Source organism: Pteropus alecto, unplaced genomic scaffold, assembly GCF_000325575.1.
Source record: "Pteropus alecto unplaced genomic scaffold, ASM32557v1 scaffold88, whole genome shotgun sequence".
NCBI lineage: Eukaryota > Metazoa > Chordata > Mammalia > Chiroptera > Pteropodidae > Pteropus > Pteropus alecto.
In genome coordinates this window covers 11,949,549-11,971,612 of record NW_006494611.1, presented here as the reverse complement: position 1 = coordinate 11,971,612, position 22,064 = coordinate 11,949,549, and the positions used below count along the sequence as shown (strand labels likewise).

Here is a 22,064-nt window from a genome sequence, read left to right as displayed (position 1 = left end):
CTGCCTCCAGGTGGTTGGGAAGCTAGAGAGCTGACTTCTCTGAAACCTCTGCACAACTTTTCCTGGTAAGAAACTTTGGTGTTTCACAATCCTTATTTCAGCATAAACCCACAAATATATTCATTTTCATCACTGCTACCCCAAGAAAGCTAATCCGCTGTGGACTCTGTGTTGGTTTCCTGATGAGACTCAAGGAATGGACCAGGTGGCAACTGTGAAGTGTTGATGACTCCAGGTCTGGCATTTAGTATTGACATGATGGGAAGAGGAAATGGGGCAGTTCTTAGAGGTCATAAACAACACATAGGGACAACCTTTTGGTAGCAGTGCTAAAGATGCACTGGTTGAAGGTGATTACAGTTGGAGAACAAAGATGATATGAGAAATATGAACCAGATTAACTTCAATGAAAGCTGAAAGTGCATCTTTAAACTTCCCTGTCACATAGAGTACGTAGGATCACAAACCCCAGCTTTGGCATCAAACTAGGTTCAAAGCCTAGCTCTACCCCTACCATTGTGTGACCCTACACACAGTTACTCTGCCTTTCTAACCCCTTTTCCTCATTTGTTAAAGGGAGATAATACTACTGTTTACTTCAAAGCATTGTGGTAAGGATTAAATGAAATCATGCATTTACCAATCAAATAAAACCAATAAATAGCAGTTATTTCTATGAATACAGTATTGTCCTTAATAAAAGCTAATAGCACGGAAATAAAACACTGCCTTTTCTACGTTTGTGACTTCAAAGTAAAGCTGAGTAAATATTCCCAGACTGTGAGCACCTTTTAGCCTCATTGATATAAATCATGCCCAAAGCAGGGACTCAGGCTATTCTATTCATTCAATACACTTAATCACCCCCAAACTTTGGGAAGACCCTCCCTCTACATGTCTCAGTGAGTCGCTGCCTTGTTGACAGTCTCTACCTCTAGATGGGAGTGAGCCGGTGTAAGGAGGTAGAGAACAACACTGGTTTGTGCTTATTGCTCCTTTTGAGGTCATAGCCCCATACAAGAGGCCAAGTTATTCCCACTTTCCTGCTGTGAATCATAAAGATGAAGGAAAACCAGAAAAAGGTAGAATCAGGAAGGGCAGCTGCCCTCAAGACAACCGAAGTAATACTGGGTCAATTCCAAAGCCTAGGCATGGGATGAGATTACACTCAGAGGACCCAGAAGTCAATGATCAAGGAGGATCTGGGGGTCCAAGACCAGAGAAGTAGATAAATTGGGTATATCTACCCTAAGATAGGCAGAGGCTCAGAAAGAAGCTGTCAGCAGAAGATGAGGCCTCACAGTGGGCTTCCCGAAACCTCAGGGAGAAAGCTTTAGAGCCGTCTCTGCTAAGGAAGAAAACAATCCTAACAGATCACCCGGGTCTGATGATGGGTGAGGCAGCTGGGGGCATCCCGACAAGGTGCTTTGGAAGTCAATGGGGGAGGAGTGGGGAGGAGGTGACTGAAGAAGAGGAATAAGCCTCAAACCTTCAGCAGATTCATTCTATAAATGTCTCTGTAAAATCTTTGAAGGTGGACCTCAGTTCTTTACCTATATTATTTCCTTTTATCCTCAAAAGAACCCTATGGGTCGAGGTATTGTTATCTTCCTTCTGCACATTAGGAAACAGAGAGAGAACACATGATTTGCCCAAAGTAACACAACTGACAGATGTTGGTACGGGAACTTGGACCTAGGTCCATGTGACTCAGGGTTTCTTTCTTAAGCCCACACATACTGGCCCTGCCAGAAGAGGCACGTGAGGACATGCTAGAGATGAAATCTGACCAAGTCTTTGGTGAAAAGGCAGCTCAAGAACCACACAGTGCATTTCCAATTCTGGGGCCTCTCCCACCTTGACCTTACCACATACTCATCGATGAACTGCCGCAGGTCCCTAAAACCATGTTTCTCAGCGATGGTGTTGGGGTAGTGGCCGTGCTTGTTGGCCACACTGTATGCCTGTAGGGCCCCTGGGCAGGTGAGCAACAAGGCAGTGAGGTTCTTCAGTCCATACTTTGCAGCAAAATGCAATAAGGTGGGCAGCTCTTCATCTCTCTGATCTGAAAAATTGTCAAGAAAAAGTTAATGGACAGATAAATATGAAGGAAGAGGCACTCTTGTTCTGGGAGACGAAGCTGGCAAGCCTAGCATGACACTCAATCATTACCTTTTGGTTGACAGACCTAACACCTGACAGCTTCTTTCAGGGCATCACTGAAGATTATGCCCTCAGATGACAGAAGAAATGATATGTTAATTAATTAGCAAATCTAATTATTAAAATCCTACCTTCTTTCTCTAAAAGGACCAGAGAATCCTGAGAAATAATACTAATTCAAAATGTGCTGATTTTTTAAAGATTTAAATAACAGTCACAAAGTACAACATAATCATGTTTTGATCTTCTCTGCAAATTCCAGGGTGTTTTAAAGCAAATGTTTTATGCTAATTGAAAGAAAGAAGTCCATCTTCTTAGCTCTTATTCATAAAGTATGTCAAGTAATCCTGACTATGTTACTTAGCCTTTCCCTGGGCCTTAGTTTTGAAATAGAAAATATTTCCAGACTATCTCAAAGGGACCTCAGAAGATTAATATGATGGTATTCAATAAGGTTCTTGTTTAGAACAGGTTTTGAATGTTTGTATTAATGTATGTGAACTCCAGGATGTTTATTAACCTCTGATTCATGGGAAACAAAGTACTCCTGAGAGTCACTGAATCCCCATGAACCCCTCCACCTATTAATATCTGAATATAGCAAGTTAAACTTGACCAAGAAAATTGAAAAGTTTATTATGTAGTTGGGGGCATATTTTTTGTCTTGTTTTCATAAAAGTTGATTTCTAAACCCAACAGTGATATATTTATACACACACACACTCATATACACACATAAAGACATATAGATATAAATATAAATACATATATCTATATCTATTTATAGATATATATAATCTATATCTATATCTACATATTTAAATAAGACAATTCCAGCTTCATATTCACCAGCATATGATGCTTGGAATGAGGGATCTGAAAATGTCTCCAGGATCCCACATACTCCCTCCTGAGCCCCAAGTTTAAGAATAGGGAATCTTAACACCTGCTGAAGTGATGCAAGAACATCCATAGTGGGAAAATGGGGGGAGGCAACAAGAGAATGCCCCCAGGAGAAGGATGTGAAGGTGACATAACCTCATCCTATGGTTTGCTTAGGCTATGGAAGGATGGAATGCAGACAAGACGTGGGTCCCCTTGTGTAGTGCAACCATGGCATGAGAGAAGAGTGATGTCCACAGAAGCACAATAAGAGGCATCTTGTCCAGCATTCCAGACACCGTCCCCATGCAAGTGGTTCTCCTAGCTCCCAGCATGTCACATATGCACACAAGACTGTTCCTCCCTCATCAAACAAGGATTTATTTTGAGCCTATGATGAACCACCCAGGCACAGACCCAGCCCTCATTGAGCTGACAGCCTAGCAAAGAAGACAGACACAGCTGAGGAGCACTAAAACACCCATCGTGCTAGGGGAGTTTGCAGCATGTAGATGGAACCTACTGAAGGTTTGAGAAGGTCTTCCTGAGAAACTGCAACCTAAGCTGCTGCAGGGAGGTGAAGAGAAGTTAGCCAAGAAAATGGCAACCGAGAAGGGCAGGAAGGATTGTGTTCTCATGAGTCAAGGTGGCAAGAGGCAGGGTGGAATTTTCAGTGAATGAAAGAAGTTCATACCTTCCATAGAGCAGAGCACAGAAGCCAAAGGAGAGAGTGGAAAAAGATGAGAGTAGAAATGCAGCAGGAGCCATTGGGAAGAACTTGCCAACAGGTTAAGGGGTTTGGACTTTAGAAGGCAAGGGGGAACCACAAAGGGTTTTCAGTAAGGGTGTAAGGTATTTAGATTTACAATTTAGAAGAATCTCTGACTAGCCAGTGAAAAAATGAATCCTTCTCAAAGGAAGGGCTGTAGAGCAGGAACCAGCAGAATGTATGAGCAGGGGTTGACTGGATGCTGAACCAGCAAACTGGAATCAATCTGCTTTGTTGGTTTCCTGAGGTTTGAATGTTGACTTACTTGTCATCATATCTTCCTCTTCTAGCTGGTTGATTCCAAAGAGGTGCAGTCCACTGGCAGGGATGTTGTTCTTTAGGGACTCAGTGAGCAGTTTGTCAAGGGTCTCTGTGTTGTAGGGTACAATTTTAAAGGCCTAAAAACAAAAGTGAAGATGGTGATATTTTAAAATCCAGCTATCTCCCATGCAGCAGATTCAAGGCTGATGGACCACGAACAGAAACTACATATTCAGAAAACTCAGGTTTCCTCTCGACAACCTTACCTGACACATGAACTCCACAGGATTCGCAGCATTGGACAACAAATTCCCAATTTCTTCCATGTCAGTGTAATAGCTGATAACGGTTTCACACACCACTAAATCCCCGGAATATATCTTCAGAGAAACATGCCCAGATGAAAGGTCTGAACAGAAGAAAAGATACCATAAAAGTGCCTAGAAGGAACGAGGGTCCAGGGAAAAGGGTTCATGGATTCAGCTTCATAGTGAAGAAATTAATTGGGGGCTGGAAGAAAGATCTTGGAGGTAAGCTGGGGATAGGGAAGTGAGGGAAAGGGCAGAAGTAGAAGATGAGCAGACTAGCACATGACAGGGCTCTGAGTGAGAGGAATCATCCTCACTGGGTCTGGAATTTAATTTTTGAATGATTTTCATCTATTTTGTTCACTACTCTAGGCCCAGTACCACAATAAACAGGAAGAAGAGTTTAATTTAAAGCACTTTATACAAAGGCCACTGGTTTCCAGAAGGTGGGAGGGATCTCGGCAGGTGGAACTCTGTAGTCTGCTACATTGGGCCAGTAGAACTGATTCACTGCTCTGCTGTCATTACTATAAGCTTCCTGCATGCTCTCTCTCTTCTGCACCACAGGAAGGGGTTTTGAAGGGGAAAGAAAAATTAAAAATACACCAACCACAAAGATTCGATTCACAAAAGAGGAAATGCAACAAGCAGAGAACATGGGAAAATATTCGACTCACTTAGTAATCAAAGAAATACAAAGTAAAACAATGGGCTACTTTTTAAAAGCATATCAAATTAGCAAAAAATATATTTAAAATGATAACACCTAGTGTTGGTGATGGCACAGCAAATAAACTTGATGATAGTAAGATTTCAGAAAGCAATTAAACACTATTTTCCAGGATCCTTCAAAATGCCCATTGTTTCAGGGATTCCATTTTAAGGAAATAATCCTAAAGATAAAAGGTAAAAAACAAAAATAAAAACAAAAAAAAACCCTGCTAGCATAATGATGCTCAATATATCATAATTTAAAACAATAAGGAGAACTCAGAAATGACATAAATATGCAACAATGAGGAAATTAAAAAATTAAAAGATGACACTTCTTTTCAGCCGAGTATTATGCAGCTTTAAAAATTATGGTTATAAGATGCAAATACAACACAAGGAAGTGGTTTTATTATAAATTATAGAACATCTATACGATGAGGTTATCTTACAACCAGTAAGCATCATGTTGTAAAAGAACATCTATTAATATGGAAAAATATTCATAAGTGGGCTATAGACAGTATGAAGCCATGTATACAGATGTGGAAAAATACAAAAACCAGTGATTTCCTTTGGGGTGGGCATATGGGTAATTTTCTATGTACTTTCCCTTATGGTTACTGTATTCTTCAAGTTTTTGTACTGAGCACACTTACTTTTGTAGTATAAAAAATGTGTTATAAAAAGAAAAGTTACAAAGTCCTTGTAATAGCATGGAGGTTAAAGAGGTGGGGAGAGAATATAAGATTATGTAAAGAAAAACAGAATATCAGGTAAATAGATACTATCGAAACAACTATGTTTCTAAACATTGTGAACAAAGGCCAAAAACACTGAATGGTATTCTGATGGCTTTTTTCTTACTTTCTTCTAAAATCAAAGAATTTTAATATATTAACTTTATAATGATAACAATTTTTATATAGCCATTTCCCCCCCATCACACATTATGTTTCTGTCACTTCCTTTTCCTTTAAATAGAACATGACAATCAAATCCAAATTTTGGCTGTCACTTGGCTCAGCTGCTAAATAAAGACAGGACAAGTAAAAGAAAGCAAGAGGGGATCTCTTCCTTAACATGATGCCTAACTTCCTGAGGTAAATGGGGCTACTTACTGGGAGCCTTCATGGAAACGGTATACTCATTCTCCAGCTTGGCTTCCACCCTTACTGAGGGAGAATCTTCAGGAGAAAATTCTGCTTCCGTCGTCACTCTCTCATCCAACTTACATCTCACAATGACGTAGACAGTGGTTTCTACCTGGAACAGGAGATCAGTCATCATCCTCTCTCTTCTGGGTCCGCTACTAGGGTGCTGAGCCTGAGGGTGTCCCTACTCCCTTAGTCCCAGCCCTATGTAGAGAGTCTGTTCCAGAACAGGGTGGGGTCTGCAGTCCAGGGCTTGGCAGGAACTGTTCGCCTCGGGTCCCAGTAAGACAAGTTACAAAAACCAAGAGTGAACTTTTATAAACTTTTATAGCAATTTGATGGAGTAATCTTATATCTGTTGAACCTTACAGTAACAAGTTAAAAATCTGCAACTTATATTTTATGTCTTATTATTTCATTTTTATAGTATTTTTTTTTTGTATTTTATAAAAGCATTGGTCCATGGTAGAATTGGAAATTTAAAAAAAATAATAAAAAATGGCTCTTCACCACAGATAGTTGCATAAGCAGAGTTCTAGACTAGCCTTGCTACCCAAAGTGAGGTCCAGGGACCAGCAGCATTGGCTTCCTCTGGAAGCTTATTACAAATGCAGATGCTCAGGCCCTTCCTGGACCTACTGAACCAGAGTGAGCACTCTAACAAGACACCCGGGTGACTCATATGCATCTTACAGTGTGAGAGGCACCTAGAGAAGCCCTCCTGTTCTGTAACTTAATGCCGTTCTTAGATGGACAAAAGTAAGTTACTGGAGGATTAATTTTCCCAAGGCACTGAGCAATCTGAATACTTATTTTACCTTGGTTTAAGATCTCTTGCCAAGCCTGCCAAATGTGATTATCTTGTTTTATTGTGCTGGGCAATGGTCCTTTCAAGACATTGAACTGGTAAGGACAGCCGCACTCCCCCCGCCCCGCCCCACCCCCTTCCTGAAAGAAAGGAGGAAAAGGAGAGATTTCTGGCCATAGCTAACCCCCAAATGTTCATTCTAAAATTCTGCTGTAAAATCATCAGAGTGCCTTTCATGACCAGGTGAGGGAGGGGCATGGTCCTGGCTCCTGGGAGCTGCTGAGGCTGAATGCGAATGTGTTCATAGTTGACTTGACTCCTGCTGCAGGCCTGGCCCCGTCTCACTCCTTCTCCTAGGGAGTGAGGGGAGCCAGACAGAACTAGTATGTCTCTCCTATTGACAGTCAGGATCCAAACCCAGCCCAGTGGACCCAAGACCAAGAGACCTGGGCAACAAGGAGAATCCTGGGTTAGTGGGGGCCTGGATGGAAGAAGAAACAAAAGCCTGGAGAATCAGGGAAACATGTGAAGGGCATTGTTCTTTAGTTCCAAATCCCCCACCCACAGGCATCCACTAGCCTGATCTCAAGATGACAGGGGCATGGGGAAGGCAGGAAGGAATATGGAGCAAATCAGGAGATGCATGCCCCATGTAAGTCATCTCAGGCCTGGTATTACCAGGTTCAGATGCAAAGAAATCTGTAAACACAGATCTGTATGCCTAACTTGCAACACACTGTGCAGTCCAAAACAAACATATCTATGAGTTCAATCCAGCCCAAAGCAGCAGTTTGCAACCCTCTGTAGGGAGTCCTTGTCCGATGCTTCATGGACTCAGACTGCACAGAAAATCACTCGCAAGGGCAAGAAAGTTAGTACTTCCCATTGCCACAGCTCTTGTCTCTAGGAGCCCCCAGTGACACACTTAGCAAAGGGTTTGTACCCACGGGGAAGCATTTTACTACTCTGAGCCAATATCGCACATGGTTGATCAGGAAAGGAAAGATCATGAAAAACTATCGATACTAACATAGGATCCAAACAACAGTGACCCATCAGTTGGCCATCACACTCAGGTCACCCCGAAAATGTTAGTTACATTATGCTTAGGCATTAATCTTATCCCTTTTGCAAGCAAATCTGGCCAGCAGGTTTCAGCCATCAAGCTACAAGGCACTTGTTTGGGCCATGCCAGTGGCCAGCTGACAGAGAGGCAAGCTCTCTCAATACCCCACATCCCTTTCTTCCCAGCATCAGGCTGGCAGGAACAGAACCAGGCCTCTAAGGCCAGAGGTGACATAAGCGTCTAATAATGCTCATGTCTGCTGGTTTCCCACGTGTCCTCGGTTTTGGTTCCATGAACTAAAAGTCTTAGACTGATAACACATACATTCCTGGGCTTGTTTCTCTTTGACTTAAAGGACTGAGGGAGGTGTGCCCAAGACCCTGGTACTGGGATTCCCAGGGCAGCTAACATATAGGAGAAACCCCACAGGAAGGCTGGGATTACACTGAGGTGCAACAGGAGAAGCCCCCTCCCTTTCCTCCAACAAAGGCATCCACTGAAAAGCCTGAAAGCCCGCATTACGACATCAGTCCGCCGGCCCCAGAAGCGCCTACCCCACAGCGAATGCGGTCCGGCTGTACCACCATCAGGTTCCCAGGTGAAGTCTCTGGCCGCAGGCTCTGCTGCTTCGAGTAGGGACAGACCTTCTCGTCCTCAGTCTCGGTATCGGTGACTGTGTCACAGCCAGAATCTAAGGAACAGAGAACACTGCTGAATGGGAAGAGAAGGAAGGAGAACTGATGGGCATGTTCCACACCGTGAAAGCCCCAAACATTACCAAATAGGAAATGGCTCTGAACGTTAAACAAATACGAGCTGAAGGGAGTAACTCAGGAAATCATGAAAGAGGACCTAACGGGGAAAAGTCAACCACCGTGTGTTGGAGTGACGGTAAGAGGATAATGGTGATGAGGAAAGCCCATTAGTCAGAGGCAGGCTCCCGTATGAGGCTGGCAAGCCTACTCTCAATCAGTGGGCTTTCAGGACCTTTACATCCAGACTTCTTGCAGGGCTGGCTTTGGTAGTTGGGAGAAAAGGAGGGGTCTCCTCAAGTGGAGTCAAGAATGGCCTAGTTCCACTTCTAGGTCATCTTTTGAACATCAAATAAAACCTGTGCTGTCCAGGAACCCATGATTCCTCAGGGTCATGGCTACCAATTAACCCTGCCAGGGCAATAGTAGAAAACATCGTTTCAACAAATCTTATAGATCACTAGAACTGGGTTCCAGATCAGTAGCACAGCCAACACCTCTATTGTGGAAAGATTAGAGCATACGCAGATTCAGAGCTGCTGAACGGGTGTGCAGATGTGAGGGGCCTGGCACAGGATGAGATGATACTGAGAAGGTGCAAATGGAATCTACCAGAACTCTAATAGCAGGGTCTATTAGCCAAGGTCTATCTATTGACAGGCTACCTGTGTGCAAGATTCTGTGTGTGCTTGTGTGTATAAGTGTTTGCCTGTACTTTTCTGGAGAGAGTCCAAAGATTTCATCAGATCCTCAAAGAGAGACAAATGGTCAGAAATGGTTAAGAGGAGCAGGAAGTTTCACTGTCCCTTCCTTAGGCTTGCTCTTCTGTACTCGTAAACCTCTTACAGAGCGCTGAAAAGATGTGCAGATGAATGAGTCATCAATCTGCCTCCATAGAGCCCACAACCTAAAAGGATGGTTGGGTAGTGAGAGGAAAGGGTTAGCATGGCTGATTCTTGCAGGCTGGCCTCCTGGAGAACGAGCTGGCCTCTTGCAGAGTTCGTGGTAATAAGTCCTGGTAGAATGTTGGGGTGGCTGGCAGATCAGAATGTCTATGTCCCCACAGAAAGCTATAACTGCAGCCTAGCACCCTAGACCCCTTTTCATGCCATCAGAGAAACTGTGTTCCCACAATTGTGAAGGTTGAGGTGGGGAAGCAGGGCTAGTGGACAAGGTCCTAGGCAAGGAGCTCCAGGACCTGATTGGGCAGGGTGAGGGGCTAAGGCTTCCCAGATGTGCAGCTTAAAAGCCCCACAGCCTTAAACAGGGGTCCTGTCCTAAAGCCTGACATCTATGCTGACAAATGCCTACACATGATCTCACAGTGTGATGGCCAGTGAGGCACGCACTCCTACCACTCCTCCCCAGTCTGCGATTTCTCCCAAGACGCACTGTTCCAAATGGCGTGGCTCAGTGCATCCAGGTCTCTGATCTTGTTTGTGCAACAGGAATTCAGGCAGAATTTAGTGCTAAGGGATGGGACCAAGGACTCTGGGAGTTCCAAGGAGGGTGATATTGTTCTTCACTAGGCATCAGAACCATCATTCTCCTAGATCTCTCCCCTTTCTATTTTTTTCTCCTCTCACTCAGTGGTAATGAACTCCTACAAAGGCTAACAGCAGTAATATCCCTACCACCCTGCTCTTCCAGCCAAATTAATTGAGCACTGCATTTTTCTCTGCTGGATCTGCCCTTCCCCACACCCTTCACTTCTAAAATGGCCAAGGCCCAACCTCATGGACAGAGCTATACGCACCACCCAAGCAACTCCCACCCACCACAGAGCCTGTGAAAAGAGCCAAAAAGATCAAGGATAATTAATATTCTTCTTCTTAATAATTACATACTATCACATCAAGCTTCAATTTTTAATTATAAGATGCCTGGACATCCTATTTCTTTTTTTTTCTTTCTTTTTTTTTTTTTTTTTAATTTCTGAGATTCTTTCTGAATGAAAAAATAACCGCAGGGTTAAAATATTCAATCCATTACTTAAAACTGCAAAAACAAAACAAAAACAAAAACAAAAACAAAAGCAAACCTCCCTTAACTAATTATTACTCCATAACTAATTATTGCTCCCATAACTAATTCAGATATTTTCTTGCCAATTACATATTCTAATTTATTACACAGGTGTGTACAATCTACCGTTGGGATAGACCCACGGTACAATCTACCGTTGCTCAAAAAAAGAAAAAAGCTCTTAATTTCTTCCATATTATTGACCCATTTGTCTGCTGACCAAAGAGTCAAAGCTCTAGGAAATATAATTAATAAAATAGAGAAAAGATAAATAAGCCGAATGAGAAAAAGATGATAACAGATATCTAAAAGATGATAATAGTTTCTAAAAAAACTTTTAGAAACACACTGATGTAAAAATTCTATGCTAAGAATTTTGACCATTTCAATACAATTTTTATAGAAAAATATAAATTATTAAAATTGTCTCAAAATGCATAGAAAACCTGAGTCAATCAATAATCACAGAAAAAAACTTCCTGTTTTTGAATAAAATTTAGAGTACAAGCCACACACCCTTCCTTGCATTAAATTTTAAATTGTCATTGCGTCAATGTTTTTCTTCTTCTTATTATTATTATTCGATTTTCTCATCTAAGAAAATTCTATTTATATAGGTATTGTTTCCTACTAAAGTTTAAAAAACAATAAAGTGTAGTCCTATTTTACATTAAATTCATAAAAAATCAAAAGGAGCAAATAAATACAACAGATAGCCCCCAAATCAAGCTTATTCTCATAAAAACTTAATATGGGATAAAGAAAGCATTAGCAATCAGTACAGAATAAAGAAAATGGTTGGTGGAAATTATGACTCAGCAGATGATGCTAGAAAAATTTAGCTATTTGGGGTGGGAGTGGTGGACAAAAGGACTATTAAGATTCTTCCTAATTCTCATAGACTCAAAAATAAAATATATATAGATTATAGATTGAAATGGAAAATAAAACAAATTTTAAAAATCAAAAAATTAAAACATGGGTGAAACTTTTATCACTGGTTTGAGAAAAGATTTGTTAATCTTAAACAAATGAAGAAATACATTTAAACAAGCAACAGAGTTGATGACATGAATTTAAAACTTCAGTAAACAAATTTTTAAAAACTAAGTTGTAATGTTTATAGAACCATTAGTCATAATAGCCAAAAAGTGGGAACAACACAAATGTCCATCAGCTGGTGAATGGATAGATGAAATGTGGTATATTATGCAGCCATAAAAACAAATAAAATACTGATACATGATACAACATAGATGAACATTGAAAACATGCTGAATGAAAGATGACAGCCACAAAAGACTACATATTATATGATTCCAAATATATGATATGTCCAGAATAGGCAAATCTATAGAGACAGAAAGTAGATTAGTGAGTGACTAGGGCTGGGGGACTGGGGTGTGGGGAGGGGAGGAGAATGGGGAATGATGGCTAAAGGAATGTCTTTTTAAGGTGATGAAAACATTCTAGAATTAATTGTAGTAATAGTTGTATAAACCTATACAAAAAAATTTAGCAAATTGTATACTTTAAATGAGTAAATTCTACGTTATGTGAATTATAGCTAATCAAGTTGTAACCAAAAAATCCAATGGCAAATCACAAACTGGTTAAAATTTGAAAGAAATATGCTAAGAGGTTAATCTTTATAGATATTAACAGGTCATAGAAATCTCTTTAAAAACACCCAAAGCCCAATAAGTATATAATTCACAAAGGAAGAAATACGAATTACTTCCTTATCATAAATTCATCACCACTAATCATCACGGAATTTCAAATCAATAAAAATAACATATTGCTAGTTCACTTTTTCAAGTTAAGAAATGTTTGAAAGTGAGGCAGGAGTGTTACTCTCATGTGATGCTGAGAAGAGTATAAACTCATACAACCTTTCTGGAAAGCCATGTGTCCAGATAGAAAGAGAAAGTCTTCAAAACGTTCAAACCTTTGGCCACATAATTCTACTTCTAAAAATCTCTCTTAAAGAGGAAAATAAATATTCAAAATGTAGACAAAGACAATGAACCAAGAAGTCCGCTAAATCATTCTTCACATCAGCGAAAAAAGGAAAAGAATCTAACCGATAAAAGAATGTTAAAAACATTATTTTCAAAAAGTTTTAAGTAAAAGCTTATGATATTATGTGAAGCAAAAAAGCAGGATATAAAATCACATCTTAGAGTGTAGGATATCAATTATATAAAGAAAACGCATTTTAAAAGGTCAAAAGAAAATGTGGATCGTACATGGCCTTTCCCTCCCTCTCACTTCTTCCTTCCGATCTTTCATGTATTTTCATATTGTCCACAGTGAGAAAGCACTTTGACAATGTGTGGGGGGCAAGGAGAAAGGCAGCAACTGAATTTTGGCTAATCATTTCACCAGCTCGGCATAAATGAGATTGATCCTAAGAGTGTAGCACTTGGCAGATGTGCCCCAGCATTCAGATGAGCTGTGTAAACGATTCTTTCCAGTATGTCTATTCTTTTTTTTTTTTCCCTAAAGTAATTAAGATACTTTATTACATTGCATTGGCACAAGGACAGACTCACAGAAGAATGGAACAGAATAAAATGTCTAGAAACAGATCCATATACATATAGACACTTAAATTACAACACAATTAATACTGCATATCAGTGGTATTAGTCAATTAACATTGAAAAAAATAATTTTTTATAATTTATTTAAATCGGTTTCAAGTATACAGTACATTGGTTAGACATCTATATTGTTCATAAAACAATCCCCCCAATTGCTCCTTCCCTCCCCTCAGTATGTCTATTCTTTAAGTCACCTTAGATAGCTACAAGCAGCTAATTCATTTTGAGAAGCCAGGCAGGATGCCGCTCATTCTGCGGGGTGATTCTGGTGGCACTGACTGATACCATCATTGCTTACATTTCTTCCAGCAATATCAGCCCCTTCCCTAGAGCACTGCAGACTGGGCCAGGGTCCAACCACTTTAGCAGATTCAAAGTTTCCAAGAAGGAAATGCCAACCCAGACATAAGCACCATTGAAACCCACCTGACAGAGTGACATAGCCACAAACTTTCCCACTTAAACTCGTAGATCCCTGTGGATCCCTTCCCATCTTGACGATAATACCACTTTGGTCCTGAGATTCAAATAATAAACATTTTGGAAAAGGCAGTCTGAAAATCCTCAGGATCTTCTCCAAATGTCAAGTATGATTAAGACACTGATAGTATCCTCACTGCTTTAAAATTTAACAATATCCTCTCAGTTTGTAGGAAGTCTAGAGACACTCTGGAGAAATGATAGAAAAAGACTTTCTTCGTGCATCTGGCTCCCCAAAGCCTCGTATATGTGACAAGTATTCCTTGAAATTGGTGACAGGAAAAGTCTGTCTCTTTAGAGAACTTGCCTGCTTTCTCTTATTAGATAATAAGAAAAAGCTGACATGGTGTGTTTCACCTTTTGCCGTTGCTGCCAGGTATCTCAGTGACAACTTTGGTTCTTAATTGCTGTTATCCTCACATCTAGATCCTTGGTCCTGCCTGTTTCTCTTTCTTACATTGTGTTTAATTTTGCAGGCTGTTTCAAATATTTTGGGGGTCTAGGCAGGATGTGAATTAATGTTTCTCAAACTGTCATCTGCCAAAAGTCCTCAGACATGGTCCTTATGAGAATTCATGCTTGGGTTTTTCGTTCAGATAATAATGCCTTTAAAATAGGATGTAAATGCAAAGACATCCTGGATTATCTGGATGACCACATAATAATTGGGTTCTGCCATAAGACTGTGGTGTGTGTGTGTGTGTGTGTGTGTGTGTATGTGTGTGTGCATGTGTGGGTGTATGTGTGTGTGCATGTGTGGGTGTTCACAATCATTTTGTAGCTAGGTCATGCTACCCTGAATGACAGGAGCCCCTGAGGAGAAAGGAGGTGGGGCAGGATGAAATATAGATGAGGCATTCATGCCAAATGACCACAAGAAGGTTTCCCTGGACACTACTTCATATAGAGGAATGTGGTGGAAGCTCCGAGTCTCAAAATAACACAGGGAGCTGCAGCAAGAATCGGTAAGCACCACAGACTCATGCCACGTTCATGCTGTTCCAATAAGCCAGCACTGTCTATGACAAAACAAATGTAGTCAGTTTCCTTTTTATTTATTTTATTCCTATATTTGTACTAAAAAAGACTATGATTTTAAATGAAAAGAGTATAGGTATGCACTTAGATTCACACCAAGCCACATGACACAGCTCATACCAGGTAAGAGAGCTGGTGATAGACTCACTATTACTAATAATGATAAAAATAAAAGTTACCATTTATTGAATATTGTGGTGACTGCTTAATAGTCTTAATCTCATTTAATACTCTCAACAACCCTGTGAGATAGAAATCAACACCTTATCCTCATTTTATAGATGGAAACACTGTGCCTGAAGGATTGAAGCAACCTGGCCAAGGTCACACAGAAAGCAAGCAAGGAGCAGAGCAGGAATTCTCCCCAGGTGTCTGTGTCCTGCCTTCTTCATAGATGTGGTCCAGGGCAGGAAGCCGTGTCACATACTATTCTTGGTCTGGGGTTGTGACTGCAGCTCATGAGACATGATGTAAGCTTTTACTCACCAACAGCTGGTGACACTGCCTTTTCCTGAGCAGTTAATGCCACTTCAGTTAAGTATGCTATGACTTGCCACCAGGGCCAATATTCCAATGATGAGGTTTAAGTCAAGAGACACTGAAGGCCAACTGGTCCAACCAGGGTGCCACATACTTGAGGGGCCTCTGACCCAAGGCTGCACTCTCTTACTTTCCAATTAACTTTTCAGACTACAGTGCTTACTGCCTCTTTCCTGCACATCATCTGGCACTCAACTGGGACTACATTTTTCTAACAGCCTGCGAGAAAGGTAGGGTAAGGACAGCAATGAATAGTGTGTGCTGATCTTGGAGAATTTTGTTTTCGTTTGTTTGTTTGTTTAATATACAAGCTAACTTCTCTTCTAAGGAAATGCTAAGCCTTGGGAAGAGTATAAATAAGGATCATTCTTAAAAACAACCACAATTTCCATTTGTTGAGCATGTATTATATCCCAGAAACAATGCAAAAACCTTAACATATATGATTCCATTTTATCCCAACAACTAAGTGACTAGTCTGATTCTGCCCATTTCGCAGATGAGAAAACTATGGCACAAAAATTTCAGCAAGTTGTCCAAGTCATACAGTACATGCTGCATGGAAATGTAACCCTCGAATTCATGCTCTCATGTACTCTGACAGCATTTCTCACTCTGCGAGCCATGGTGGTACAGGAAATGATCTTAAAATGTGCAGCAATCATTCAGCAACACTGAGCCATATCATGAGAAAGCAGTCCTCCTTCAGTTCTTTCAATCCCACATAAATCAAGAAGAAAGACTCAGTTTGGTAAGAGGATACCTTTAATACCTCTTTAATGTGTGTACCTCCTTTGGCACCACAAACAGAAAAAGACCTGTTAAGCTCACAGGCTTCTGTGAGTATCTAGCAGAATTTAATACATGGTTTGGTTTTTATTGTTTTATTTTTATAAGTACCTTCTTTTCATATCAAGAGATACTGGTTTTTCATCTACAGAGGCAAAGTTTCCTTTTCAAATAAAAAACATGAATTGACTTAAAGAAAATATTGTTAATAGTACAATGGAAAAATTCTGGAAATAGATAGTGGTGATGGTTGCGCAACATTGTAAGTGTAATTAATGCCACTGAGATTGTATACTTAAAATTGGTCAAAATGGCAACTATTATGTTATATATATTTTGCCACAATTTTTAAAACTTGATAATGTAATATTCTGCCCAAATCCACTGAGTACATTGCATGGCATATGAATTGTTTCAAAAAAGCTGTTAAAAAAAGGTAAACCAAACACCATGTTGATGATTCTCATATGACTGAAGTTTGGGAAAAGCTGAATTATGCTAAACTGTTTGCTTCCATTTTGATAAGCTAAATTTAATAGTGATTTTTAAAATAAAGTAAAGGTAGGAAGGGGGGAAGAAAGCCTAGAGCATAAACATGTTGAATTATTTTCTCTGAGTTTTGAGTGACAATGAAAAAGAAAATGAACAGAGAAGGAAATTAAGGAGATAAATGTCAACTGAGAACTAAGAGTTTCTACCAACCTAGCCAAAAATAAAACAGAAATGGTCACTGGGCCCATCAGGAGTTTGTGTGTTTCTGGTCTGGAATGAAGTAGGAAGAGATCATCAATATGTGTCTAGGACTTCTAGTGTGGCTAATAAAAAGAAGAGTGAAGAAGAGTCAAAAATTTCTTAGAAGAATGCAGAGATGAATTGACCAGCAACCTAGGTAGTAGAGTCTGCAAAAGAAATGAGCCATGTTCCCTCTGCATTTGCATCCCAGGTCCAGGACCCAAATTTAACCGTCACACAGATGGGGCAGGAATACAGAGAGTTGCCTGAGGTCTGAAGAAACTTCCAAAGACTTTTCGCTCTGGATGAAATTTCGGAACTATTATGATTCTCATCCATCCTACTGAGCCACAAGGATGAAATCATAAAACAACTCTTTCTCAAAGCCCAACATGAAATGCACTGAAACTTGAGCTTCCTCATCATCTAGCAATTATCTACTGAACATGTGTGACGTGACTCCCACAGGAGATCCCATGAGTGTGTCCTTTATAACAGTGGTCCCCAACCTATTTGGCACCTGGGACCAGTGCTCCTATCAGTATCTAACACCTGATGATCTGAGGTGGAGCTGAGATGGTGATGGTGATGCTAGCGCTGGGGAGCAGCTGCAAATACAGATGAAGCTTAGCTCGGCTTGCCTGCCACTCACCTCCTGCTGTGTGGCCTGGTTCCTAAGAGGCCACAGACGAGTATCCGAGTACCCGTCTGAGGCCCGGGAGTTGGGGACCCCTGCTCTATAGTCTTGGCCTTAAGGAGCTTACAATTGAACTGGGAAGATGAGGTTCCACATGAAAAAACTAAGAACTATGTGATACCTTCCCAGAAAGCACTAACCTGTGTGATGAGACTATAACTATCGCTATGAAGTGAGTTACGTCTCCAAATGTTTAGAAAAGTGCTGGCACATGAAAAATATAACAGACGTTTCAAGAATTTGAGAAAGACTTCCTGAAGGATAAAGAAGACAACTTACTTTAAGTCAAGTAGCATTTGGACGCTGAGGTTACCTATCCTTCTGCGAAAAAGGTATATTTTCCATTTAAATTAATAAAATAATTCCTAACTCATTCCTTTATTCCTTCAACAAATATTTACTGCCTATCAATGAATAACAAATATTCAAAGCCTAGTCTAGGCCCCACAAGAAATATAAGGGTAAGAGAATTTCTATCCTTGCTGATATTGGGGGACCACACTGGAGAGAAATGGCTTCTCTCCGACTTCCAGAAACAAATGAGAACAGTTATAACTTCAAAACAAAACATTACGAGAGATAAGCAGGGATTTATAAAACAGTTTATGGCCACCAGAAAATCAAAAAAGGAAAAACAGTCTCAAAGAAGTCATAAGTAGGGCCTTGAAAAGCAGAGAATGCTGACATGGGGATCAGAAGGACTTTGCCGGCACGATTAAGGGCACAAAGGCATGAAAGTAAATGATGTGTTTGGGTTACAGGAAGCAATGTGGGGGCACCTTTTCTATGCGAGGTGGGTGAGAGGGGTATGGGAGCCTCGGTGTCTGAGAGGACCCTGAACACCATTCAAGGACTTTGGATTGTGTACTGAAAACCTGTCAGCAAACAGTATTCGTGAGAAAAGGAAATGCTATAAAATAAAAATTGAAATGTCGTTTTATTTTTCTAAATGCTGAAGAACTTTCTCTGCTTGTTTTTGAAGTAATTCTAGACACACAAGCAGAATATGTCAGCTCTCTTGTAAATCTGGGTCAGAATTAAGAAGGGAGTGGCTGACCACCCATCATCACACTTTGAGCAAGCAGTGCCTTCAAACATAAAATAACATAAGCTAGGGCTAACAAAGTGTTACCAAGCCAACATCCTGCTCTATTCGCTTTCATGAGCAAATAAGATTCTATAATTAGCCCGATGTCTGCAAGTGTAGCACAAATATGGTTCACTTAGAAAATAAAATACTTAGAAAAATGATTCTCAAGTAGATTAAGCATTTCTCCTGTGGCATATCTTGTTTATACCAGCTATTTGCTTAGAAAATCAGTGTCATGGCTATTGTTGTGTTCTTAGAAAGCACAAAGGGAGACCTCAGACCTGGCCTTGTCCCCAAATTCCAAATGCATGAATCCAAATGAAGGAGCTTTTGCTCCATTGTAAAAGCATGTGAGTTCAAGGGGGGAGGTGAGAGGCTTGCAATGGTGGGACTCAGATCTTGAGTTTCGATAACCCCCACCTCACCTAGCTTCCTGGCAAACATCAAGACTGCTTTTTCATTTTAGTCATCACCCATGGGTCTTCCTTCCCCCTTGTTCACCCACCTTGGTTAGTGGGTACTGAATCTCCTGTCCAGCTAACTCCTTTCATTTACAAAGCTTCCAGCACAGTGACAAGAGTACTCAACTCACAATTCACCAGCTACCCCCAAAGTCATATACTATCTTCAATCAGAATGTGTTAAGAGGGTCAGTAGAATGCCAGACTCTTACCTACCACATGTCTTACTGGCATTAAAGTCAGGGGAAGGAGGAGGTGATAATTATTTAGTGGCATTAGTGTGAGTTCATTAAAATGAAATCAATCATAGTCCTTGTCACCTTCATCATCATCCTCCTCATGATGTCAAAAAGGTAAGGCAAAGTCCTGTGGACACATCCCCAACTCAGACTTTACATAAACCCATGGTGGCTATTCTGCCTTCCTGGAAACAAGAAGAAACAGAAAGGAGGAGAAAAAAATGAATCCACTCTTCCCACAAGGCCTTGTCAACTTTGTGAGGCAGTGGGTGCTGCTGACTTTTCCAGCACAGGCTGGCTCACCTGTCACATCAACCTGCTTTGCCGTCCAGACGTCCTGTATCAGCTGCAGATTCCTGAGGCTGCCTGGTTGCACTACACGTCAGTGAATTTGCAGCGCTGGGTAGAGGGTTCTAGATCAAAAAATCTACATCCTGCACATCAACCCCAGTCTTTTCAAGCTCACTAAACAAGGAATCATTTTCCCTTCATTCACCAGGTAATTCCTCTGGCCTTCCTCAAAGCACTTAAAGTTCAGGATAAGGTAGTAGGACAGGAAGAGAGAAGACCTCAGGCCTCTAAGACCTTTATCCAGCCACTACCTACTTGCTCTAAATGAACTATTCGAAGTGTTAGTTTTGTTTTGTATTAAAGCAAAGGATGACGTTCTTCCCTTCCCCTCCCCAACACCCTACCTGCTCTTCAGCTTGAATAAAAATAGCCCCACAGCTAAGGCTGCCATGACAACCAATGTGTGGGCTCACCCTTGTCCACCAATGATAAAATCTGCTTACAGCCCTCCCATCCTCCTAGCTGGGGCTAGGGCCCTCCAACCCTCTCCCAAGTTCAACCTGCAGTAAACTTCCCTGAGGACTAGAGCTAAGTTGCTCCAGCCTCATCCAAGAAGCCAAGGGTCATTGGGAATTCTCATACCACCTGGTATCCCAGAACATTTTAATTTCTTCTCATTTGTTCTCAGCGTCTCTAGACACGTGTGACAGATGCGACTATCTTCACTTTGCAGATAGAGAACTAGGGGCATGGGGATGTGAACTGACTAGCCCTAGGGCATTAGTTGCTGGTTTAATGGCAAAACCACATTTAGAAGTCAAGGTTCTCATTTTGTAACCCGTTCCCAGACTGAAGAAAGAGCTGACCCCAGCAAACATGACCCTGATGGAGAAATAATTCCCCTGCATGAGCTGCTTCCTGGTCACAGACAGAAGTTCCTTCAGTGAGTCTCTGGGATAAATCTGGGAAGAGTTGCTGAAAAATGTGCTGCCCTACCATTGGAAAGGGTTCCACAGAAACCTACCTCTCTCCTGGACTCAGATCTCTGGCGCTGCTCCAGCCAAGCACAGCTTCATTGGCCAAGCTTATCAAGATCCCTAAGAAGCACTGTCCATATCTGGATTCCAAAGGCCACCACTGGAAAGGAAGCTCTCCACTAGGACTCTGAGGGCTGGAGGCCCACCGGCCCTTATTTCATCGTTCAGGAAACCCCAGTGTTGCTAATAAAGCCTTAGATACCACAGTCCCTGTGAAGGCTTCCTCTTTCTTCGTCTCTTTCCGACACTTATAAATGTGCTTCCTCTCTTTATGTAAATTTTGTTCAAATGGCACAACACAGACTTGTAATGAGGCCATTAATAACTAGCCTTTAGACAGCCTCTTCTTGGTTTCCTGATTCAGGAATCAATTCTAATCTACACAGATACTGATGTCTAGATTTAGTAATGTGTGGACAGACAAATGGGCTTTGTTTAGGGCAGGCCGCGAAAATGAGGTTTATTTTCACCCAGTCAAGAACTGAGAGGCCAAAGGCAACTCTTGATAATGGAACTGAGCTTAGGAAATTGTGAAGAAAACTCCCTTCCTTTTGTCTCTCTACCACTCAATCATCAAACTTCCAGGAAAGGCTGAGAGGGGGTTTTTGTGCCTCTACTTTTGCTGACCGTTGGCATACTAACCAGCTGGCCTAGTCAGTTTCATTTTCCATTTTTAAGAAGGGCAACTTTCTCCCACTCTTCACCCTGAAAGCTGTATCTGGCTTCACAGTATGGTCAACTCGGAGTTGGGGCATGATCTTTCTGGGAGATCTGTTTAAAGAAATACAAACAACAAGATGGCGCTCCAAATTTCACTTAAATAATTACAGGCCAAAATAAAAATGCCTTTAACTCAGGGGCTGCTGATGGCCCCCAATAATTAAAACCTAGACTACCAAAGTCAAGGCTCTAAGGATATTGTATAATATTTCCTAGCATCATAAATGTGGGTTCTGGAACAGTGCAGTCAACAAAGCTGCAGAAGGCCTGGACTCAAGTCTCACATCTACCACTTACTGGGTAACTGTGACTTTTCTAAGCTTCAATTTTCTCTCCTTTGAAATGAGATTATTTATACCTGCCTGGCATGCTGCAAGGGCTTGTTGGGAATAAGTGATAAACACACAGAAGCCCTTTGAAAACTGAAAAGTACTAGACGAAG

The 22,064-nt window shown here is 41.1% G+C and overlaps 1 protein-coding gene across 1 annotated transcript in view; it reads right to left on the bottom strand.

The window, feature by feature from the left end:
* PIK3AP1 (phosphoinositide-3-kinase adaptor protein 1) overlaps nt 1–22,064 on the bottom strand; it is a 91,110-nt gene that overhangs the window by 35,404 nt on the left and 33,642 nt on the right. Inside the window, exons 3-7 of the mRNA XM_015599849.2 lie at nt 8,677–8,813; nt 6,216–6,360; nt 4,342–4,484; nt 4,080–4,212; nt 1,869–2,065 (exon numbers count right to left, since the gene is read on the bottom strand). Coding sequence (XP_015455335.1) covers nt 1,869–2,065; nt 4,080–4,212; nt 4,342–4,484; nt 6,216–6,360; nt 8,677–8,813 — 755 coding nt within the window. The remainder of the gene's footprint in view (nt 1–1,868; nt 2,066–4,079; nt 4,213–4,341; nt 4,485–6,215; nt 6,361–8,676; nt 8,814–22,064) is intronic.